Here is a 17,559-nt window from a genome sequence, read left to right as displayed (position 1 = left end):
GGCAAAATTGGGACATTAATGCACTGCTGGTGGAGTTGTGAAATGGTACAACCATTCTGGCTGGCAATTTGGAACTATGCTCAAAGGGCTATAAAAGAATGACTGCCCTTTGATCCTGCCTTACCATTGCTGGGTTTGTACCCCAGAGAGATCATAGATAAACAGACTTGTATGAAAATATTTAGAGCTGCGCTTTTTGTAGTGGCAAAGAACTGGAAAAGGAGGGCATGCCCTTCAATTGGGGAATGGCTGAACAAACTGTGGTATATGCTGGTGATGGAATACTATTGTGCTCAAAGGAATAATAAACTGGAGGAGTTCCAGGTGAACTGGAAAGACCTCCAGGAACTGATGCAGAGTGAGAGGAACAGAGCCAGAAGAACATTGTACACAGAGACTGATATACTATGGTAAAATCGAATGTAATGGACTTCTGTACCAGCAACAATGCAATGACACAAGATAGCTATGAGGGATTTATGGTAAAGAATGCTACCCACATTCAGAGGAAGAACTGCAGGAGAGGAAACATAGAAGATAAACAATTGCTTGAATGCATGGGCTGAAGCAGACATGATTGAGGATGTAGACTCGAAACTACCACACCAATGCAACTAACAACAATATGGAAATAGACCCTGAACAAGGACACATGTTACAACCAGTGGAAATGTGCGTTGGCCATGGGTGGGGGGAGAGCGGGGGTTGAAGGGGAAAGTAGGGGCATGAAGCATGTAAACAGGTTAAAAATGAATATTAATAAATGTTTAAATTAAAAAAATAAAAAAAATCAGTATAGATTTTTTCTTCGAACCTATTTTTATTTTTACCCTATACAAACATCTTGTCATCATCGAGGATATATTTGCTAATACCTACTTAAGGCAAGGCTTATTTGTCTTAAAATTAGCTGCTTCAAGGAATTCCTCTTAGATTTCAATTCATTACAACACATTAAGCACCTACTAGTATAAGGCACTATGTTAAATTATTCAGATATATTTTGACAGATATGACACAGGCTATGCTTTCTAGAAACATAATTTTATGTGAGGGGTAAATACACAAATTGCAATAATATACAGGAGAGTGAGATAGTACAAAGGAGAAGTTCAGGCAACATTCTATGGCAAAATTGAGGAGATCACCTTTACCTCAGGGTGTCAGAGAAGACTTCATGGAGAAGATGGCATCTAATCTGAGACTTGAAGTTCAGTAGTCAGAATCTAGTGAACAAGTCCACATTTGCCCTATCAAAATGTTATGTACTTTAATAAGATTCTCAAGGTTATGATCAGAATACAAATAGGTAGCGATTTTCAATTTCTATAGCATTCTAGTCTTGAATATAACATAATTATAGCTTATCATTATTTACTATAGCATCATGTATATCTTATATAACTATATATGGAAAAAATACCTTTTCTTCATTGGCAGTAAAGCAATCTGGATCCTTCCTTTTCTTTTTCCCCTTTTTATCTTTATTTTGTTGTGTGATGGGAGTTTGGTAGGGCTGCAAATCTACACGAGAATAAAACTGATATCTACCACTTTCCACATCACAGTAGTAATAAATTCCAGTAGAAGGATCATAATATAGTTGATTTTCCTTTCAAAGGAGACAAAAAAGTGAGGTCCATTAATGCAAAAAGTTAATAATCTAATTTTAACATAAATATTAACAAATATCACCAATATTGTATATTGCCTATTTTCCTTTAAACTGAAGAATCACAGATAACAAATAAACATTTTCGGTTTTCCAAAATATTTTTTATTATTAAACATGTTCCAAATTTCATAGGTTATGCATGCTTCCTTTCATTAGCAGACTATGGGAAACTAAAACCATATAAAAGGTGGCCAATAAATAAAAAATCCACACTGTACAAAAATTGTGCAATCTGTGGGCAGCTGGATGGCTCAGTGGATTGAGAGCCAGGCCTAGAGACTGGAGGTCCTAGGTTCAAATCTGGCCTCAGACACTTCCTAGCTGTGTGACCCTGGGCAAGTCACTTAACCCCCATTGCCTAGCCCTGTAACAAATAAAATTAATATAGAAGGATATATATCAAAGATATTAGGATTTTTAAAAAAATGTGCAATCTGAGAAAGTAGATCCTGCCCCTCAAAACGGCTGAACATATTATTCCCAATTCTCTAATTCAGTTACTTTATGACCATTTAAAAACTGCCAGATACAGCCTCTAAAAGTCTCCTTTGCAAAATATGCATCTATTCTTAATTTTTAAAAAAAGTTATTATGTACTTGGAGTATAATGACAAAATGAAGAATGTCAAACTTTCCAGAAATTAAATTATCTAAGAAACTAATGAATAATAGTTTTGACAAAATTTAATCTCTTAATAGTTTAAGTATTTAAAAATTGTGCTTTGTTTTACAAAGCAGCAACACAAAAATGAGTTTTGATAGATTATGGTTTAAAAATAGAAAAATACATCTGTAAGATATTTTGCATTGATATAGACACATTGGTATACTCCCTTAGGGGTATACAACAAAAGAAGGTAAGACCAGATTGAAGATTCAATAGTTAATTTGTAGCATGAGATCGTGTAACTAAATCCTGAAAAGCACTAATTTGCTGCATATTCAAGAATAAGATTAATTTTCAACAATATGACCAATAGAAACTCAATCCAAATCTGATTTAGCCTTGATTACAAAATCATTTGAAGGTAATGGTCATTTTTCTTTGTTCTTTGCTTAAAATTTGTATTAGTAGAAGGCAGTAACTTGTCATTCAGTCTAACACATTTTCCTATTGAGTCACTGTTATATATCAAGAGTAATGAACAGGAACTCAGTAGACTGAGAGCAAGACCTACAGATGGGAGGTCCTGGGTTCAAAACTGGCCTCAGACACTTCCTAGCTGCATGTCCTTGGACAAGTTACTAAACCCCCATTGCCTAGCCCTTACCATTCTTTCTGCCTGGGAACTAATACAAAGTATTGATTCTAAGATGGAAGGTAAGGATAATTAAAAAAAAAAAGAATTAACGATATTCAAACAAAATAAATACAACTAAAAATAAGATAAGGTGAAGCAGAGAATGTTTTCATTGTTCCTATTAATGGCTCAATGTAACAACATTCTGACACAGCTTTATTTCTCTTAGCATTTGTACATGTTCACAAAATTCTGATTTTTATATTTTTTATAGGGAAATGCAAAAGTTGAAATCTAACGATTTCAACATAATTTCTGGCTTAGGGAAAAAAAACAAAAATTCCATCTGATTATTGATACTGTGTGTCTTCTCTCTGTAGAGCCTGGGAAACTAAAATATTCTCTCTTTGGTAAAGTTACAATTCACTTACTTAAAATAATGAATCAACTAAACAAAAGCATGCTGAATCCTCAGGTCTACATTGGCTACTTGCAGAACCAAATGACTTCAAAGTAATAAGCCTGTTTGGATACTGAATCTTCTACAAGTAACAAAATCTCTTTAAAATAAGTTTTGGTTTTCTCAAAGTTTGATATTAAAAGTTGTAAGGGGCTCTTCTGTTTTGATTTGTATACACTGAGGTTTCTTTTTTAAAAAATTTCAATATACCCTAGTAGTTTTTCTAGGGGTGACTAAAGTGAATAAAAATAGATTATAACTCAAACCAGTTTTGCCATTTTGCTGTCAGATTCAAACAACCTCAATAACCTGACACTTACAAATACAAGTATTTTTCTTTTTACTTACTTCAGGAATAATTGCTAAATGAATCAAATCTCAATTTCAGAGATTCAGAATAGTAAGTGTAGGTGGCTATATAATTTGAATTCTCTCCCCAAAAATATCACTTTCATTTTACAGATTTAAAAAACTAAGCCTCATAGAAATGAAATTACTTCCCCAAGGTCACAGTTAGTAAGTGTCAATGCTAGGATTCAAACCTGGTGGCTACTAGATAACTACAAGGGATTCATAATGAAAATGCTAAGGGATGAATCAACTGGATCACAATACTCAGACATCCTTGGACACTCAAGCCAATTTTCTTTGGTATAAGGATCAGTTAATTGTAGTCATCATACCAGCACTCTCTCTTTAGTGTTCATTCATACCAACATGAATACCTCACACATCAGCTTTGGCTCAAAATTCCCTACTCACCAAGGCATAATGAAACCGCAAAAGTTAAATTTTTGTGTTCAAATCATTAAAATTTAACGACTAGTCTCCAAATATCTAAGAGAAACAGCATCCACATTTTTGCTCCCATTTCCTTTATTAAAATCAACAATATTTCTTTCCTTTTTAAAACACTTTCTACATCAGAATCAATAGTATGTATTGGTTCTACGGCAGAAGAGTGGTAAGGGCTAGGTAATGGGGGTTAAATGACTTGTCCAGGGCTGCACAGCTAGGAAGTATCTGAGGCCAGATTTGAGACCAGGACCATTTCTCTCTCTAGGCTTGGATCTCAATCCACTGAGTCACCTAGCTGCCCCATAACACCTATTTCACACAAAATATGATTGAGAAAGCTCGAATGCCAGGTTTCAAAACTGGGATTTGAACGTTTTAGTTTATATATATATATATATATGTTCATACAGAACTTTAAACCACATTAAACTTTATTCACCATGGCTTATAAAATTGGGAGGACAGTAACCATCCAATAATACATTTTCTTGAAGCTTCTTTTGAAATGTAAACAAAGATTGCAAAAAAAGACTTTAGAGAAAAGATTCTACTTGGAACTCTAAGTATAAGAATTAGAAATATTCAGTTATTTTTAGCATTTTTCATGGATTCTTGTGAGTTATCATGTTTGAAGTCAAAACCTGTTTGCAACATCAGAATATATAACTATAATGGTGCAATATGAGAAATGAGACCAGTGATCTCTTCAAATACAATGTAAACAGTTTTAGTATGGCACTATAGTAAATAAAAATAATGAAGGAAAATGCATATTGCAACAGCCCTAAAACAACATGCTTCCTTAAATTTAAATGTTATAAACTGATAAATTTAAGCAAATGTACAGTGATAACTCAATTAATGAATCTTCTGGGAATGAAGCTCCTTTATAACAAAGGAAGCCAAATGTAAAACTAAACAAAACAAAAAATTTCATAAATCTTGTGAAGTAGTATTGGTCTCAACGGATATGTTCCAGCTAATCTGTGTCAATTTATAGACAATCATAGGCAAAAATAATTTCAAGTACAACTTCTATTTGGCCAAGTTTGGCTAAGTAAATTGGTCTTTCAGTTTCCCGGTCTCTATTCTGTGCCCTTTCCTCGCATTTGTGTAAAACCTTACCCCAACAGAGTACTCTATAATCCTTATCACCATTAAGACAAGAAAAAATTCTAATGTTTATCATTTATACCTGATGACTGCTGCTAAAACTTTGATGCAATGAATTTCAGTCAACTGCCTTAGATTTTATATATATATATATATATATATATATATATATAGCAAATAGATGAGAGAGATGTTTTAAGGTCTAAGTCAAGGACTCCCCTGGAATTGCTCTATACCAGTGATGGGCAAACCTTTTAAAGAGGGGGCCAAAGGAAAGGAAATGCTCATCTGTCAGTCTGTTTCTAAGGCAACTCTTTCGAAGTTTCACTGTATTGTATCCTACTCATTGTATTTGTCAGATTAGGAATAATGTCACGCAGCCAGATAGAACATTTCAAGGGGCCCGCATCTGGCCCACAGGCCATAGTTTGCCCATCACTGCTCTATACCAATCATAAGCTATATTTTATAATGTCATCCTGAAAGTAAAAAAAAAATGTAAAAAAAAAAAGATAAATTTAGAGCTGCAGAGAAACTTAAAAAAAAAATCTAATCTAATCTCTTCATTTTGCTGATGTAGAAACTGAGGCACAAAGAGGTGTAATCTACAGTTACAAAGTTAGTCGGTAACTCAGTAGGGTCTGCCTGATTTAAAGGGCAAAAGGGAAAGAGTGTATAGAAGGGACTACCCAAGCATTTTTTTTTTTTAAATTTTAAACCCTTAATTTCTATGTATTGACTTATAGCTGGAAGAGTGGTAAGGGTAGGCAATGGGGGTCAAGTGACTTGCCCAGGGTCACACAGCTGGGAAGTGTCTGAGGCCGGATTTGAACCTAGGACCTCCCATCTCTAGGCCTGGCTCTCAATCCACTGAGCTACCCAGCTGCCCCAACCCAAGCATTTTTTCCAAATTAGCTTCCCTACTCTACTAGAAAGTGCAAGCAGTGATTGAATCTGATTGATCATAACTACAGAAAACCTATTTCTGGAATCTTCTGGGTATAGAGAAAAGTTTTATCCATGGTTCCTTTGACCAGGATCCTATGATTATATATTTACAGTTGAAAGAAACCTTAGCAATCATAAGCCCAACTTCCTCATTTTATAAATAAGGAATCAGAGGTCTTGAGAATGCAAATGACTTGCTCAAGGTTGCATAGTTAGTAAGCAGAAGAACTAGGTTTTGAATTTAACCTCAAAAGACCTCCTTTTCCTTGACTTCAACACTATTTTTCTCCCTAATCCTTACATGACTCTGTCTTATGATCTTAAAGCATATTTATGTTTTATCTTAACAATATTTTAAAATAAAAGCTATTCTCTGAATGATAAAGGATTTTAAAAGGGAGTGTTCAGAAGAAATCAAAATTATCAAAAAGAAACACACTATACAACTAATATAATATTAAAATGTCATAAAATATAAAAATATAAAATTTATATTTTAAAATATAAGTCATATGAAATATTCTAAATCACTAATTAGAGAAATGCAAATTAAAACAACTCTGAGGTACCATCTCACACCTATCATGATGGGCTAATATGACAGAAAAGGAAAAAGACAAATACTGGAGGTGATATAAAGGGAAAAGGGACACTGTTATTAGATGAACTTGTCCAACCATTCTGGAGAATAATTTGCAACTATATCCAAAGAATTATAAAACTATGAATACTCTTTGACCCAGAAATACCGCCGCTACTAGGTCACTATACCAAAGAGGTCAAAGAAAAAGCAAAATGACCTAGACACAAAAAAATATTTATAGCTGCTCTTTTTGTGGTAGCTAAGAACTAGAAATTGAGGGATCAGCTAGGGAATAGCTAAACAAGTTGAGCTATTTGATCATGATGGAATATTATTGTGTTATAAAAAATGACGAGCAGTTTCCTTTCAGAAAAACCTGGAAAGCTCATACGAACTGATGCAAAGGGAAGTGAGCAGAACCAGGAGAACATGATTTAAATTAATAACAACAGTGTAAACATGAACAACTATGAAACACTTAGCTACTCTGATCAATACAATGATCCATGACAATTCCAAAAGATTCACAATGTAAAATGCTATCCATCTTCAGGTAGAGAACTAATGAACTTAAAATGAAACATATTTTTTCACTTTATTTTTCTTGTCTTTTGGGGAGAGGGGGTGCTAATATGAAAATATATTTTGTATGACTTCACATTTGGGTATCATATTGCTTGCCTTCTCAGTGGGTAGGGGAAGAGCTGGAGGGAAAGAGAGAATTTGGAACTCTAAATAAAAAAAGAATGTCTAAAAAAAATTTTAGTTATAGTTTTAGATTGTGATCCCTTCTGTATTATGGAAATCATCTCTTTGCCTCCTAAATGATGTAGTGATAGAAAACTGGGCCTGGAATCAGGAACACCTGATTCCAAATTTGACCTTAGAATCTTAGTAGTTGTGTGACCCTGAGCAAACCACTTAATTTCTATTTGTCTCAGTTTCCTCAATTGTAAAATGGAGATGATAATAATAGCACTTACCTCTCAAAGTTGTGAGGATAACTAAATATTTAACAATGTAGTATATCATTAGACTACAACCTTTTCTTTGAGAGTTACCTAGAGAGTACTGGGGCTAGGGCCAGGTTAAGTGACTTGCCTAGTCACACAGCCAGGATGTGTTAAAGACAGTCCTTGAACTCAGGTCATCTTAACATTGAAGTTAGTTCTTTATCCACTATACTCTATTGTTTCTTTAATAATTTCTGATTTTTAAATAATGAAATAAATTAGTATAATCCAGATGTTAAAAACATAATAATGCCTTCATCTGCCAGAGAACAAGCAGGTACCTAAAACAAGTTCAATGAAAATGAAAAGAATAATTTAAATAAAATATCATAACTCTGGGCAGATGACCAATGGCAAACATCTGGAAAGAGAATTTTAAAAAACCTTCAGTGTCATGGCAATGGGGATAGACAAAGAAGCACCTTAAATTCCTCCACCATAACTAAGACAAGTCAACAGCCTTGCTACATTTCCTGAGGCAGTTCTGATACAGCTAATATCTCCAGTAGTACATAACAATTGCCTTTCTTGGGACTACCCTCACATTTTCCTAGTTTAGCAGGTCATATTCTCTGAAGGAATGTGAAGGCATGAGCTACATCACTGATGTCATCAAATCATATATTGAATACTAGAAAGTAGCATGACTCAGTGGATAAACACAATCTTGAAAATCACAAACTCAAATTATATTTCTGTCACAATTAATGATCTATCTGAAAATGAACACTGGGAGATGGATTGATAAAATATGTGAAATACTTAATTGTATTTGTTTGCTAATAAAAGTATTACTAGAATTTCAAGAGAAAGTTACTGAAGAAAATTGTTCTATTGCCTTTATATTATTGATTAGGAACAGTGATCACATATAATCCTTTAGATAAGTAACTGCAATTATAAGTTTAGTTAGACCTATTCAGTAACCTGTGTATAAGATATCAATCATAATAATAGAATGTTAACCATAGCCATTAGAAAGGAAATGGTTTGGAATATCAGAATATTATAGCAACTAAATATTTTAAGGGCTTCTATTGGAGGAATAAAAACTTTAGGTCTGTGTAGTTATCTAGAAAAGCTGGAGAGTGGAGAGCTACAGCTGGCTTGATAAGAGAGTATGAAAACAACCTTGTTTTCTTCCTATGTTTGATCCTTTAAAGATTTATGCCACTCTAGGCTCCCAGAATAGTGTGGTTAAGAAAGGTTACTCTGACCCAAGTAGTATGATAGTTAACCTTGTATTGAACTTTGAGGACTTCTTAACAAATGTTTTAAACTCTTATTGTCAAGTAACACTGCATGTTTCTTAATAACATCTATATGTTCTGCTCTGTTAATGACTTATGCTAATTAGTTATCAAAAACCTATAAAACATACTGTTGAACATCTATATGGGGTCTTATCACAAAATGGGTGTGATAAGATCTCCAGCTTTAATTTACCACAATTAATGTTTGGATCTTCAGCTCAGAATTAGGGTCCAGAGAGTTCTTTATTTCTAACATTACCTAGTACTTTCACATGGATTCATGCAGACAAAAAAAATTTACATGAAACTTGAATCTCATATAGTACTTTTCCACCTCGTAAAATTTCCGTATTTTTTTCTTTCAGCCCATGTTATAGTATTAAAAACTTCAATTCCTTGTATATCTGAAGCATCCACTGTTCTTGCAAAGCATTATTATGCAATTATTAAAAACCTCTCAAAAATTCTAACATTTTCATGTTACTTATACAGAAATTAGAATATAAGTGGCAAAAATAAAACTGATAAACATAGAATCAAAAAATCTACAATAAACACAACTAGTACTTATTCTAATGAATCAAAATCCTGAAAGTACAACATTCTGTGATTCCTCAATACCCTTCAATAGTTCTGAAAAATGTAAAAGGCATAAACTTCCTTTTCTTTCTTTTGTGCTTAGATTTAAAAATAAATTATTGATACCAGAGACTTACTGAATCATAGTAGAATCCAGTGCTGTGATCATAATATAATCCAGTACTTTCATCATAACTAAATCCAGTTTGTGATACAGCAGCTTCTGCAGCAGCTCTCAAACTTTCAGCTAATGACGAACCATCTAACTCGGCATTTTCTGCAGCTAATACATCTTCTGATTCCTACGTAAATGAAAAGTGAGTGAAATGAGATAGCTGGTTTCTTGAAGAGGGCCAAAATGTGAGCATAAATAAGCTTTGACCTCAGAAACTGATTAAATACAATATGACCTAAGAAACAAAAGAAAAAGTTCTAATGGTTTTTATTCCTTAAAGTATTACATTCAAATCTGACCCAGTTTTGAAGACACTCAAATTTAGTGTGTGATAGTTCCTGGATAACCATTGTAATGCTACCACCAAGTTAGGCATATAAAATTTTTTTCTTAAATCAGCATCTAACTCACAGAAGCAGAACTGTAAGTAACAGATCCTAAAGAGGAAAAATAAATGGGACTTTGCTGCTATCTTCAAAAAGGCATTTTTTGTTTCTGGTTTAAAGCTTCCTTGGTTTTTAACTTTTGGAAGCTATTTCCCATAAATTACCAAAAACTGTTAAAGAAATTTGCATAAAAAATACTGAAAATAGATGATACAACAATGCTATATACTTGGTAGCTACACATCATAAATTTTTGTAATATGACATAGATAAAAAAAAAACACACATTTACAGAAATTGTAATTCTTGCTGCCTGAGAATTATATTCTCTGCTTTTGTGTATGATTATTTAAATCTAGTTTCATCAATTTCATAATGATGAAAATATCAGTTGGATCTGAACTTATATAAGCAAAGTTCGGAAAAAAAGATAACAAATAGTAATGATTTGAATTTAACAAGTCTTTTACCTGTGAATTAGGGGTAAAATTGTCCTCTTGTTCATATTTAGCATTTTCTGTTGTATCAGTGCCAATCTGACCCTCATTCTCTCTATGTATTGGGTCTGTAGAATTATGATTGGGCTCTTCATGCTCCTGAGCTTGTTCAAGTGGAAGTTCAGCCCCCTTACTTGGAGAACTGACATTCCGATAGTACGTCTGGTAATAATAATCTGTAGCGAAAGTAAAGTGCGGGATATCAGGTAAATAATAAAGGACTTTACATTTTCAAAGTATTTGATAAATAAAAGAAAAATACTCAAAACCAGTGCTATCAAATTAAAACCACACTGATTGTTATGACCTATTTAATGTATTTTAAAAGCTTCCACAGGACGTTTAGGTAAATTTTCCATAATAAATCTTTTTTGTCACCTCTATCTAGTATCTTGGCTTTAAAACTAAAAAAAAAAAAAAAAAAAAAAGAAAGATTTGTCATTTCAGAAAACGATTAAGATAAACTATAAAATTAATCCTTAACAACTGCTAACTCTATACAGACTCCTTGCTATCTCTCCTCACTATATGACAATGACATGAAGACTAAGTAAAAGGTCTCAGTTTGCCCAAAATGACAATTTTGCATGGTGCAGTAGGAAGAGCATCAAACTTGGAACTAGAAGAGTCAGGCTTGAGTTCCAGCTTCTCTGCTTATTATTAGCTGCATGCCCTGTACCACCTATTTCACAAGATTATTGGAAAGAAAACACTTGGTAAACTGTAAAGTTCTAGATAAGTGTGAGCTTTCTGAAATGAAGCACATACACCTAGAGCTATGAACCTATAAGTTTACCAGTTCAGACCAAATAGAAACCACAATTAGGTAGACAAGATAAGAATTTGGGGAAAGGATCACTTTATGTTACAGCTTAACTCAGTTAAAAATCAGTTAGGATGAATATTATTTAGACTTAGACCATGGCGCTAATAAGGCCAAGGTCATGGGTAGCATCTCATAAGAGGCAGTGAGCTTTACACTGAGAAAAAACTCAGTGCTACTGTTCTAAATTATGACATTTATCTCAGTCACCTCAAAGATACATGCCTTCTTGTTACAAAAGGCTCAGGTGAGAAGGTTGCTGGCTCAGATCCATTAATCATCAGCACCACTAAAACCATAATTCAAAATAATCCTCCTAGTGACATTGTGTCAGCAACACATTCCTATATGAAGGATATCAGCTGCCAATCGCTTCCATTCAAAGGGTTATTTGATTTTTGGTAGTCAGCTACATTGTACTGAACTGAACAATAAGACAAAATATTCTTTCATATAGCTGATTATTTTAAATTTAAAGAAAGAGAACCCTGAGTTGGGCTGATACAAGCTAAAAGAGGTATTTCTTCATTGCATAATAAATACCTGAGGTTGACCAAGGAGTATAGTCGTCTGTTTGGACTTCTACATCAGACTTGTTATTTTCTTTTTTTTTCCTATAATGGATTTCATTACTGAGCTCTTCTACCTGAAAAAAAAAAAACAACAAAAAAAAAACCAAAGGGTTATTATTATTTTTAAAATATGGTACTTTTGCCCAATTACATAAAACATTCTAAAACAACAAACAGTAAATTATTATTCCTGGTAAAAGCTGTCAAGTTTTTTTTTTCCTAAAGTACACAGAAAGCAGTTGGTCCCATTTCTAAAACATGCCATTATCACTGAGTTTCTTTCATCTTTCTCATTTAATCTGAGGGGAACTGGATATAATGATTTTAATATCTCCTACATTAATTCTTACAGAAATCAGTAACTAATTGAAGGAGATGAAAGAACTCCCTAAATGGACTCTTTGTATCCAATATGTCAAATGGTTTATAAATATGATGCTAATATTAAAAAGGTTAACAGTTCTCCATAGAGAATTATAAAACTAAGAAAATATAAATTTCTTTCTCTATTGTAATTAAATCTCTAATATTACTCAGTGTCCTTCAACCTTGACAATATGTACTTAATTAAATGCATTAATGCAGTTTAAATGCTTTTTTGCACATATTTCTCAAAATAGCAGTTTCATAATTAAAAACCACTGCTCTGGAGGAATAAACTGTGTTAGCTGCTGAAACATACCTATATGTGCCTAAGCTATTTGAGTCCTTGAAGGGGCCATAAGTATGCCATTCTCATGATATCCAGGGTATTTAACTAGAAAAAAAGCAAAAGTTGCTCTTTCAATATGCCATAGTCGGATGTGTAGCTTTAAGGTAAAATAACATTAGTTCACTATAAATTGTGTTCTCTTGGCTTTGTCAACTTGTCCATAGACAGGTTATGACCTGCTCCCTGAATAATCACTGTGGCCAATGAAAAAGAATGAAAAATTCAGAATAAATTCTTGATTATATGGTAGATAAGTACTCAGTCTGGATTATTCATGTTTTCCACAGCTATTTTGTCCATCTGCTTGTTTTTGACTAGTTCACATTTTTAGCAATTTAAAAGCAGAAAAACAGGGGCAGTGGAGATAAGGCTGACATGAATGACTAAGGTAATTTTATCTGTAACACCTTTCTCGTATGATTAAATATGGCTTAAAAGTCTGGCAAAAACACTTCCTAATTACAGTATACAAGAACAAATACATTAAAACCAACTTAGAGTAATAGACTTTAAAAACTACAGCTTCTCTATGAAGTATGCCATTTAACTTTGCTCCCTTCTTCCTAATTTTTTGATTTAGTGAGCTGAAAAGGCCAACAATATAAATACTCTTCAGAAAACAGTAAAAAATTGAAAGGGCAACTAGGTGGTACCAGTAGGCCAGGTCTGTAGTCAGGAGGACCCAAGTTCAAATTTGGCCTCAAACACACTATCTGTGTTACCCTGGGCAAGTCACTTAATCTTGTTTGCCTTAAGTTTCTTCATCTGTAAAATGAACTGGAGAAGGAAACACCAAACCTTTCCAGTATCTTTGCCAAGAAAATCCCAAATGGGGTCATGATGGAGACAACTAAAAAACAAGTGAACAAAAACAAAATAAAAAGACTGCAGACAACTTGCTGTACAAGGAAAATGGGAATATATGTAATATATATGTATATGTATACATATATATTACATAAATATATGTAATATATATGTATATGTATACATATATATTACATATACATAGTTCACCTGTGAATAAATATAAAACCTTGGTGAGGAATGCCCATCCTAAACTGTAACTATATAAACACAAGCTTGTTTGTATGTGTCCCATTTCCCTTCCTCTTAGATAAGAAACTCCTAATGTTATTCATCTTAATTTATTTATCATTTATTTAGAACCCAAAGCCACAGTAGTTGTCCTTTTATGAACAAGCATACATTAAGCATGTTATATTCAGGTCCCATGCTAAACCCTGAGGGCATAAATACAGAGAAAAAGACAATCCAAACTGACAAGGAGCTTTGTGCAGTTTTAACTACAAGGTAGTTTAGGAAGGAGTGCACTATTTGGGCACAGAGATGGAAGATATTGTATGGTCAAGTCTGAGGGACAAAAAGACCTGCTTGGCTGGACTGAGGAGTATGGAAGGGAAAAGTAGTGTTCCATAGAGTTAGAAAGATAAATTGGAGCTAGGTTATGAGGTTTTCAAATGCTAAAGAGAAGAGTATATTTTAACCTAGAGCCACAGGGAGCCACAGGAGTTTATTAAGCAGGGACATAACATGGTCTGATCTGTGCTTTCAAGAAAATCATTTTGGCGGCAGCATGGAGAATGAACTGGAGTAGGGAGAGATTTAAGGCAGGGATACCCATTGGGAGCTCACTACAAGGGAAAGGAATTGATAAAATAAGGAGTCTAGGATAATGATATTATAAATCTGGGAGACAGGAAGCATGGTGCTGCCTTTGACAGAAAAAAAGAAGTTTGGAAGAAAGATGGAGTTGGGAATAAAAGATAAGTTCTGTTTTAGGCATGCTAGATGTGAGACTATTGGATTATCTAGTTTTAAAAGCCTAACAGGCAATTGGTGACACAGGGCTGAAACTCAGGAGACTAGAGAAACTTAAATATATATTTAAATCAATTGAATCCAAAGGAATTGATGAGGTAAGGGGGAGAGAAAGAGAAAGGAGAGAGAGGAAGGAAGAGAAAGGGAGAGAGAGAAAAAAGACAGATACACAGGAGAAAGAGGGAGAGTTAAAGAAGGGCCCAGAACAAAGCCTACGGGAACACCAAAAGCTAAGAGATGTGATAGTAATAATGAGCCAGCAAAGTCTGAGAAGCAACAATTCTGTAGGAAGAGAATCAGGAAAAAGGAGTAGTGGCATGAAACCCTAGAGCAGGGGTCAGCAACGTATGGCTCTCGAGCCATATCTGGCTCTTTTGAGGGCCAGATATGGCTCTTTCTGCAGGAGCCATAAAATCAATTTTTTTTCAGGCGCTGTTACAGGAGTGCGCACTGTGAGCACTGTACGGCTCTCATGAAATTACATTTTAAAAAATGTGGCGTTTATGGCTCTCAGGGCCAAAAAGGTTGCCAACCCCTGTCCTAGAGAAGTGTTCAATAGTGTCCTATTGAGCTATGGTGTGACCTGTCTGTTGCATTTGACACTACTGAACACTTTATTCTCTTTAGGGTTTCATACCACTACTCCTTTTTCCTGGATCTAGAGAGGCATAAAAGGAGTATTATGCTGCAGTGAAGGTCAACTGAAGTAAGATAGCCTGAATTTATAATGTGCCCAGTCTACATGGCTAACTCTTCCAGCTTCTTCAGTGGCATATAAGTAGGAGGTTGATTATGGGAGTAGTCTAGGGTCATGGTCTGGCAAGGAATGAGTAGAGATAGGATTGTTGATCTGAAAATAAAGGACACTGTGGCTAAGTATGGAGTCCAGATGGGAAAAGAAGAAAAGTGAAGTCAGAGGTGAGGATAATTGCCTGAAAAAATACTAAAGGGTAGGGAGACCTGAGGTCCTGATGTGGGCAAAAAATAGGTTTAGGAGCCCCAAAACAAGGAGAGATAGGATAAGAAGTTATAGTAAGATACAAATGCACAAAATGTGTAACTATTTCAGTTAATGTAAATGTTTACAAGATGTTTTGAAGTCCTAAACTCAATGTTCCCTTATGATTTTCTGTATTCAAATAAACAAATATATTTGAAGTTGGTAAGGAGTCAAACATAATAAACTTGAAAGTATAGCCATTGCATATGCTGTATGCTTTACAACTTAAATCCTAGATTATACAAAAAGCATTTAGGACTTGAGGCTACCTTGGGTACCAGCTTGCCCAAAGCCTGTCACTATATAAAGAAGGAAAGTGAAGCTCTGAATTTTTCCCATTAAAATAAAGATTTTGTCAAGATTGTCAATTTGGAGCAAAAGAGATCAAATGTGCATGGAAATTAAGAGTCCAGAAATTCAAAGTTGTCATTTCTTGGATGTAAGTAGCACTGCTCCATAAAGTATTTGATATTTAACAACTAATTCTGACTTAACTGAAATTTTTATAATAGCTTGAAGTAGCAAGACATGGATACAGTGTCTAGGACATAACTTGTCTGCTTTGAAAAACAAAACTAAATTCTGCTTTAGGTTAAAAGTGAAAACCAGTGTAGCATATGCTGTCCTCATTCAGACTGGCTCTTCATTCTTCACTCAAACGTGCTATTTTTAAAATACCACATAAAGCCACAATAATGGTATCTCAGCAGTCTTTTTCCAAAAGAGCCTTGGGGACGGCGTGTGTCAGGGAAAGATTAGACATAAGATCAGCATAAAATACAACAGCCTGTGAAATATGCAAAAATATTTCAGGGGAGGGGGGCAAATTCTAAGAACTGTTCCTCCTATTCAGATAGTGTATCGAAATCTGTCGGTATGAATTACTGGTCAAGAACTTAAGCCATGCGTGCTCTTGCATTCCTTAAATAACTCGCTCCATTTTACTGGCACGAAGTTTACTTGGCGTGATAAATGCACGCGATTTTCGGTGGGTTTGGATCCCTTTGAGGGTATTACTTAGCAATCCGGATCCCCGGGACCCAGGGACAAGGGCAAGGCAGAGGAACAGATGAATCCTCCGCCTTTAGGCGGCGGCCCAGCCCCTTCCCCGCCCGGGGCTCGGGTTACCTGGGAGCGGAGCTCCTGGTTGCACCTCTCGGCGCCCTGGTACAGGCGCTCCGTGTGCTGCAGCACCTTCTCAATGTCGCGCACTTGGCGCCGGCAGCTACGCAGCTCTTGCTCCAGCCTCTCCACCTTGCGCCGCAGCTGCACCAGCTCAGGCTCCGGGGCCGGCGGGGATGGGGCGCGGGGCGGAGAGGAAGGGGCCACGGCGGCCATGAAGCTGGTGGTACTCAGCGTCCGCCCGCGGCCTCGCCTCGGGTCCGCAGTCGCGGCAGCGGCGTCCCGAGAGAGGAGGGCCAAGAGGCCGCGCTCAGGAGGCGGCCCGAGGGCTCAGTGGCAGCCTGAGGGCACGGGGGGCGCGGAGCCGCCTGACACTGACATGACGGCGGCTGCCGTCGGCCATGCCGACCTGGACCGAGCCTCTCGGCGCGCCTGCGGGAACTAAGGAGGGAGGAATCGAGGCCCAACGGCGCGGTCCAGGCCTCAGCCTCGACCCGGCGCGGAGCAGCGACGGCGGCCGATACCGTCGGTGCCCAAAGCGCGGGCAACTTCTGAACCACAACAACGAAAACTTTATTGGCAACTTTAATTTCCCCGGTTACCGACTAGGCGCGGGGAGGGCGGGAGGCGGAGAGCGGACGCACAAGGGCCGCGCGTCACCCGGACGTGTTCCTGTAGCGGAGCCGGAAGTGACGAAGCCCCCTGGTCTCCGTTTGCTCTGGGAGAGTGGAGTTAATGCGCATGCGTTGGGCACCCTAGAATCGGCT

General features: G+C 36.0%; 1 protein-coding gene across 2 annotated transcripts in view; it reads right to left on the bottom strand.

The window, feature by feature from the left end:
- Nucleotides 1-17,346, bottom strand: part of AGGF1 (angiogenic factor with G-patch and FHA domains 1) — a 76,656-nt gene extending 59,310 nt beyond the window's left edge. For both annotated transcript variants that reach the window (XM_044663148.1, XM_044663155.1), the window contains exons 1-5: nt 16,799-17,346; nt 12,088-12,190; nt 10,695-10,897; nt 9,801-9,965; nt 1,424-1,612 (exon numbers count right to left, since the gene is read on the bottom strand). In XM_044663148.1, the coding sequence (XP_044519083.1) occupies nt 1,424-1,612; nt 9,801-9,965; nt 10,695-10,897; nt 12,088-12,190; nt 16,799-17,008 (870 nt within the window). In that variant the 5' untranslated portion in view covers nt 17,009-17,346. The remainder of the gene's footprint in view (nt 1-1,423; nt 1,613-9,800; nt 9,966-10,694; nt 10,898-12,087; nt 12,191-16,798) is intronic.
- Nucleotides 17,347-17,559: the final 213 nt, after the last annotated feature.

The sequence above is a fragment of the Gracilinanus agilis genome, chromosome 1 (genome assembly GCF_016433145.1).
Source record: "Gracilinanus agilis isolate LMUSP501 chromosome 1, AgileGrace, whole genome shotgun sequence".
Taxonomy (NCBI): Eukaryota; Metazoa; Chordata; class Mammalia; order Didelphimorphia; family Didelphidae; genus Gracilinanus; species Gracilinanus agilis.
The sequence above is the reverse complement of the archived record's forward strand: the minus strand, read 5'-3'. Positions and strand labels throughout refer to the sequence as shown.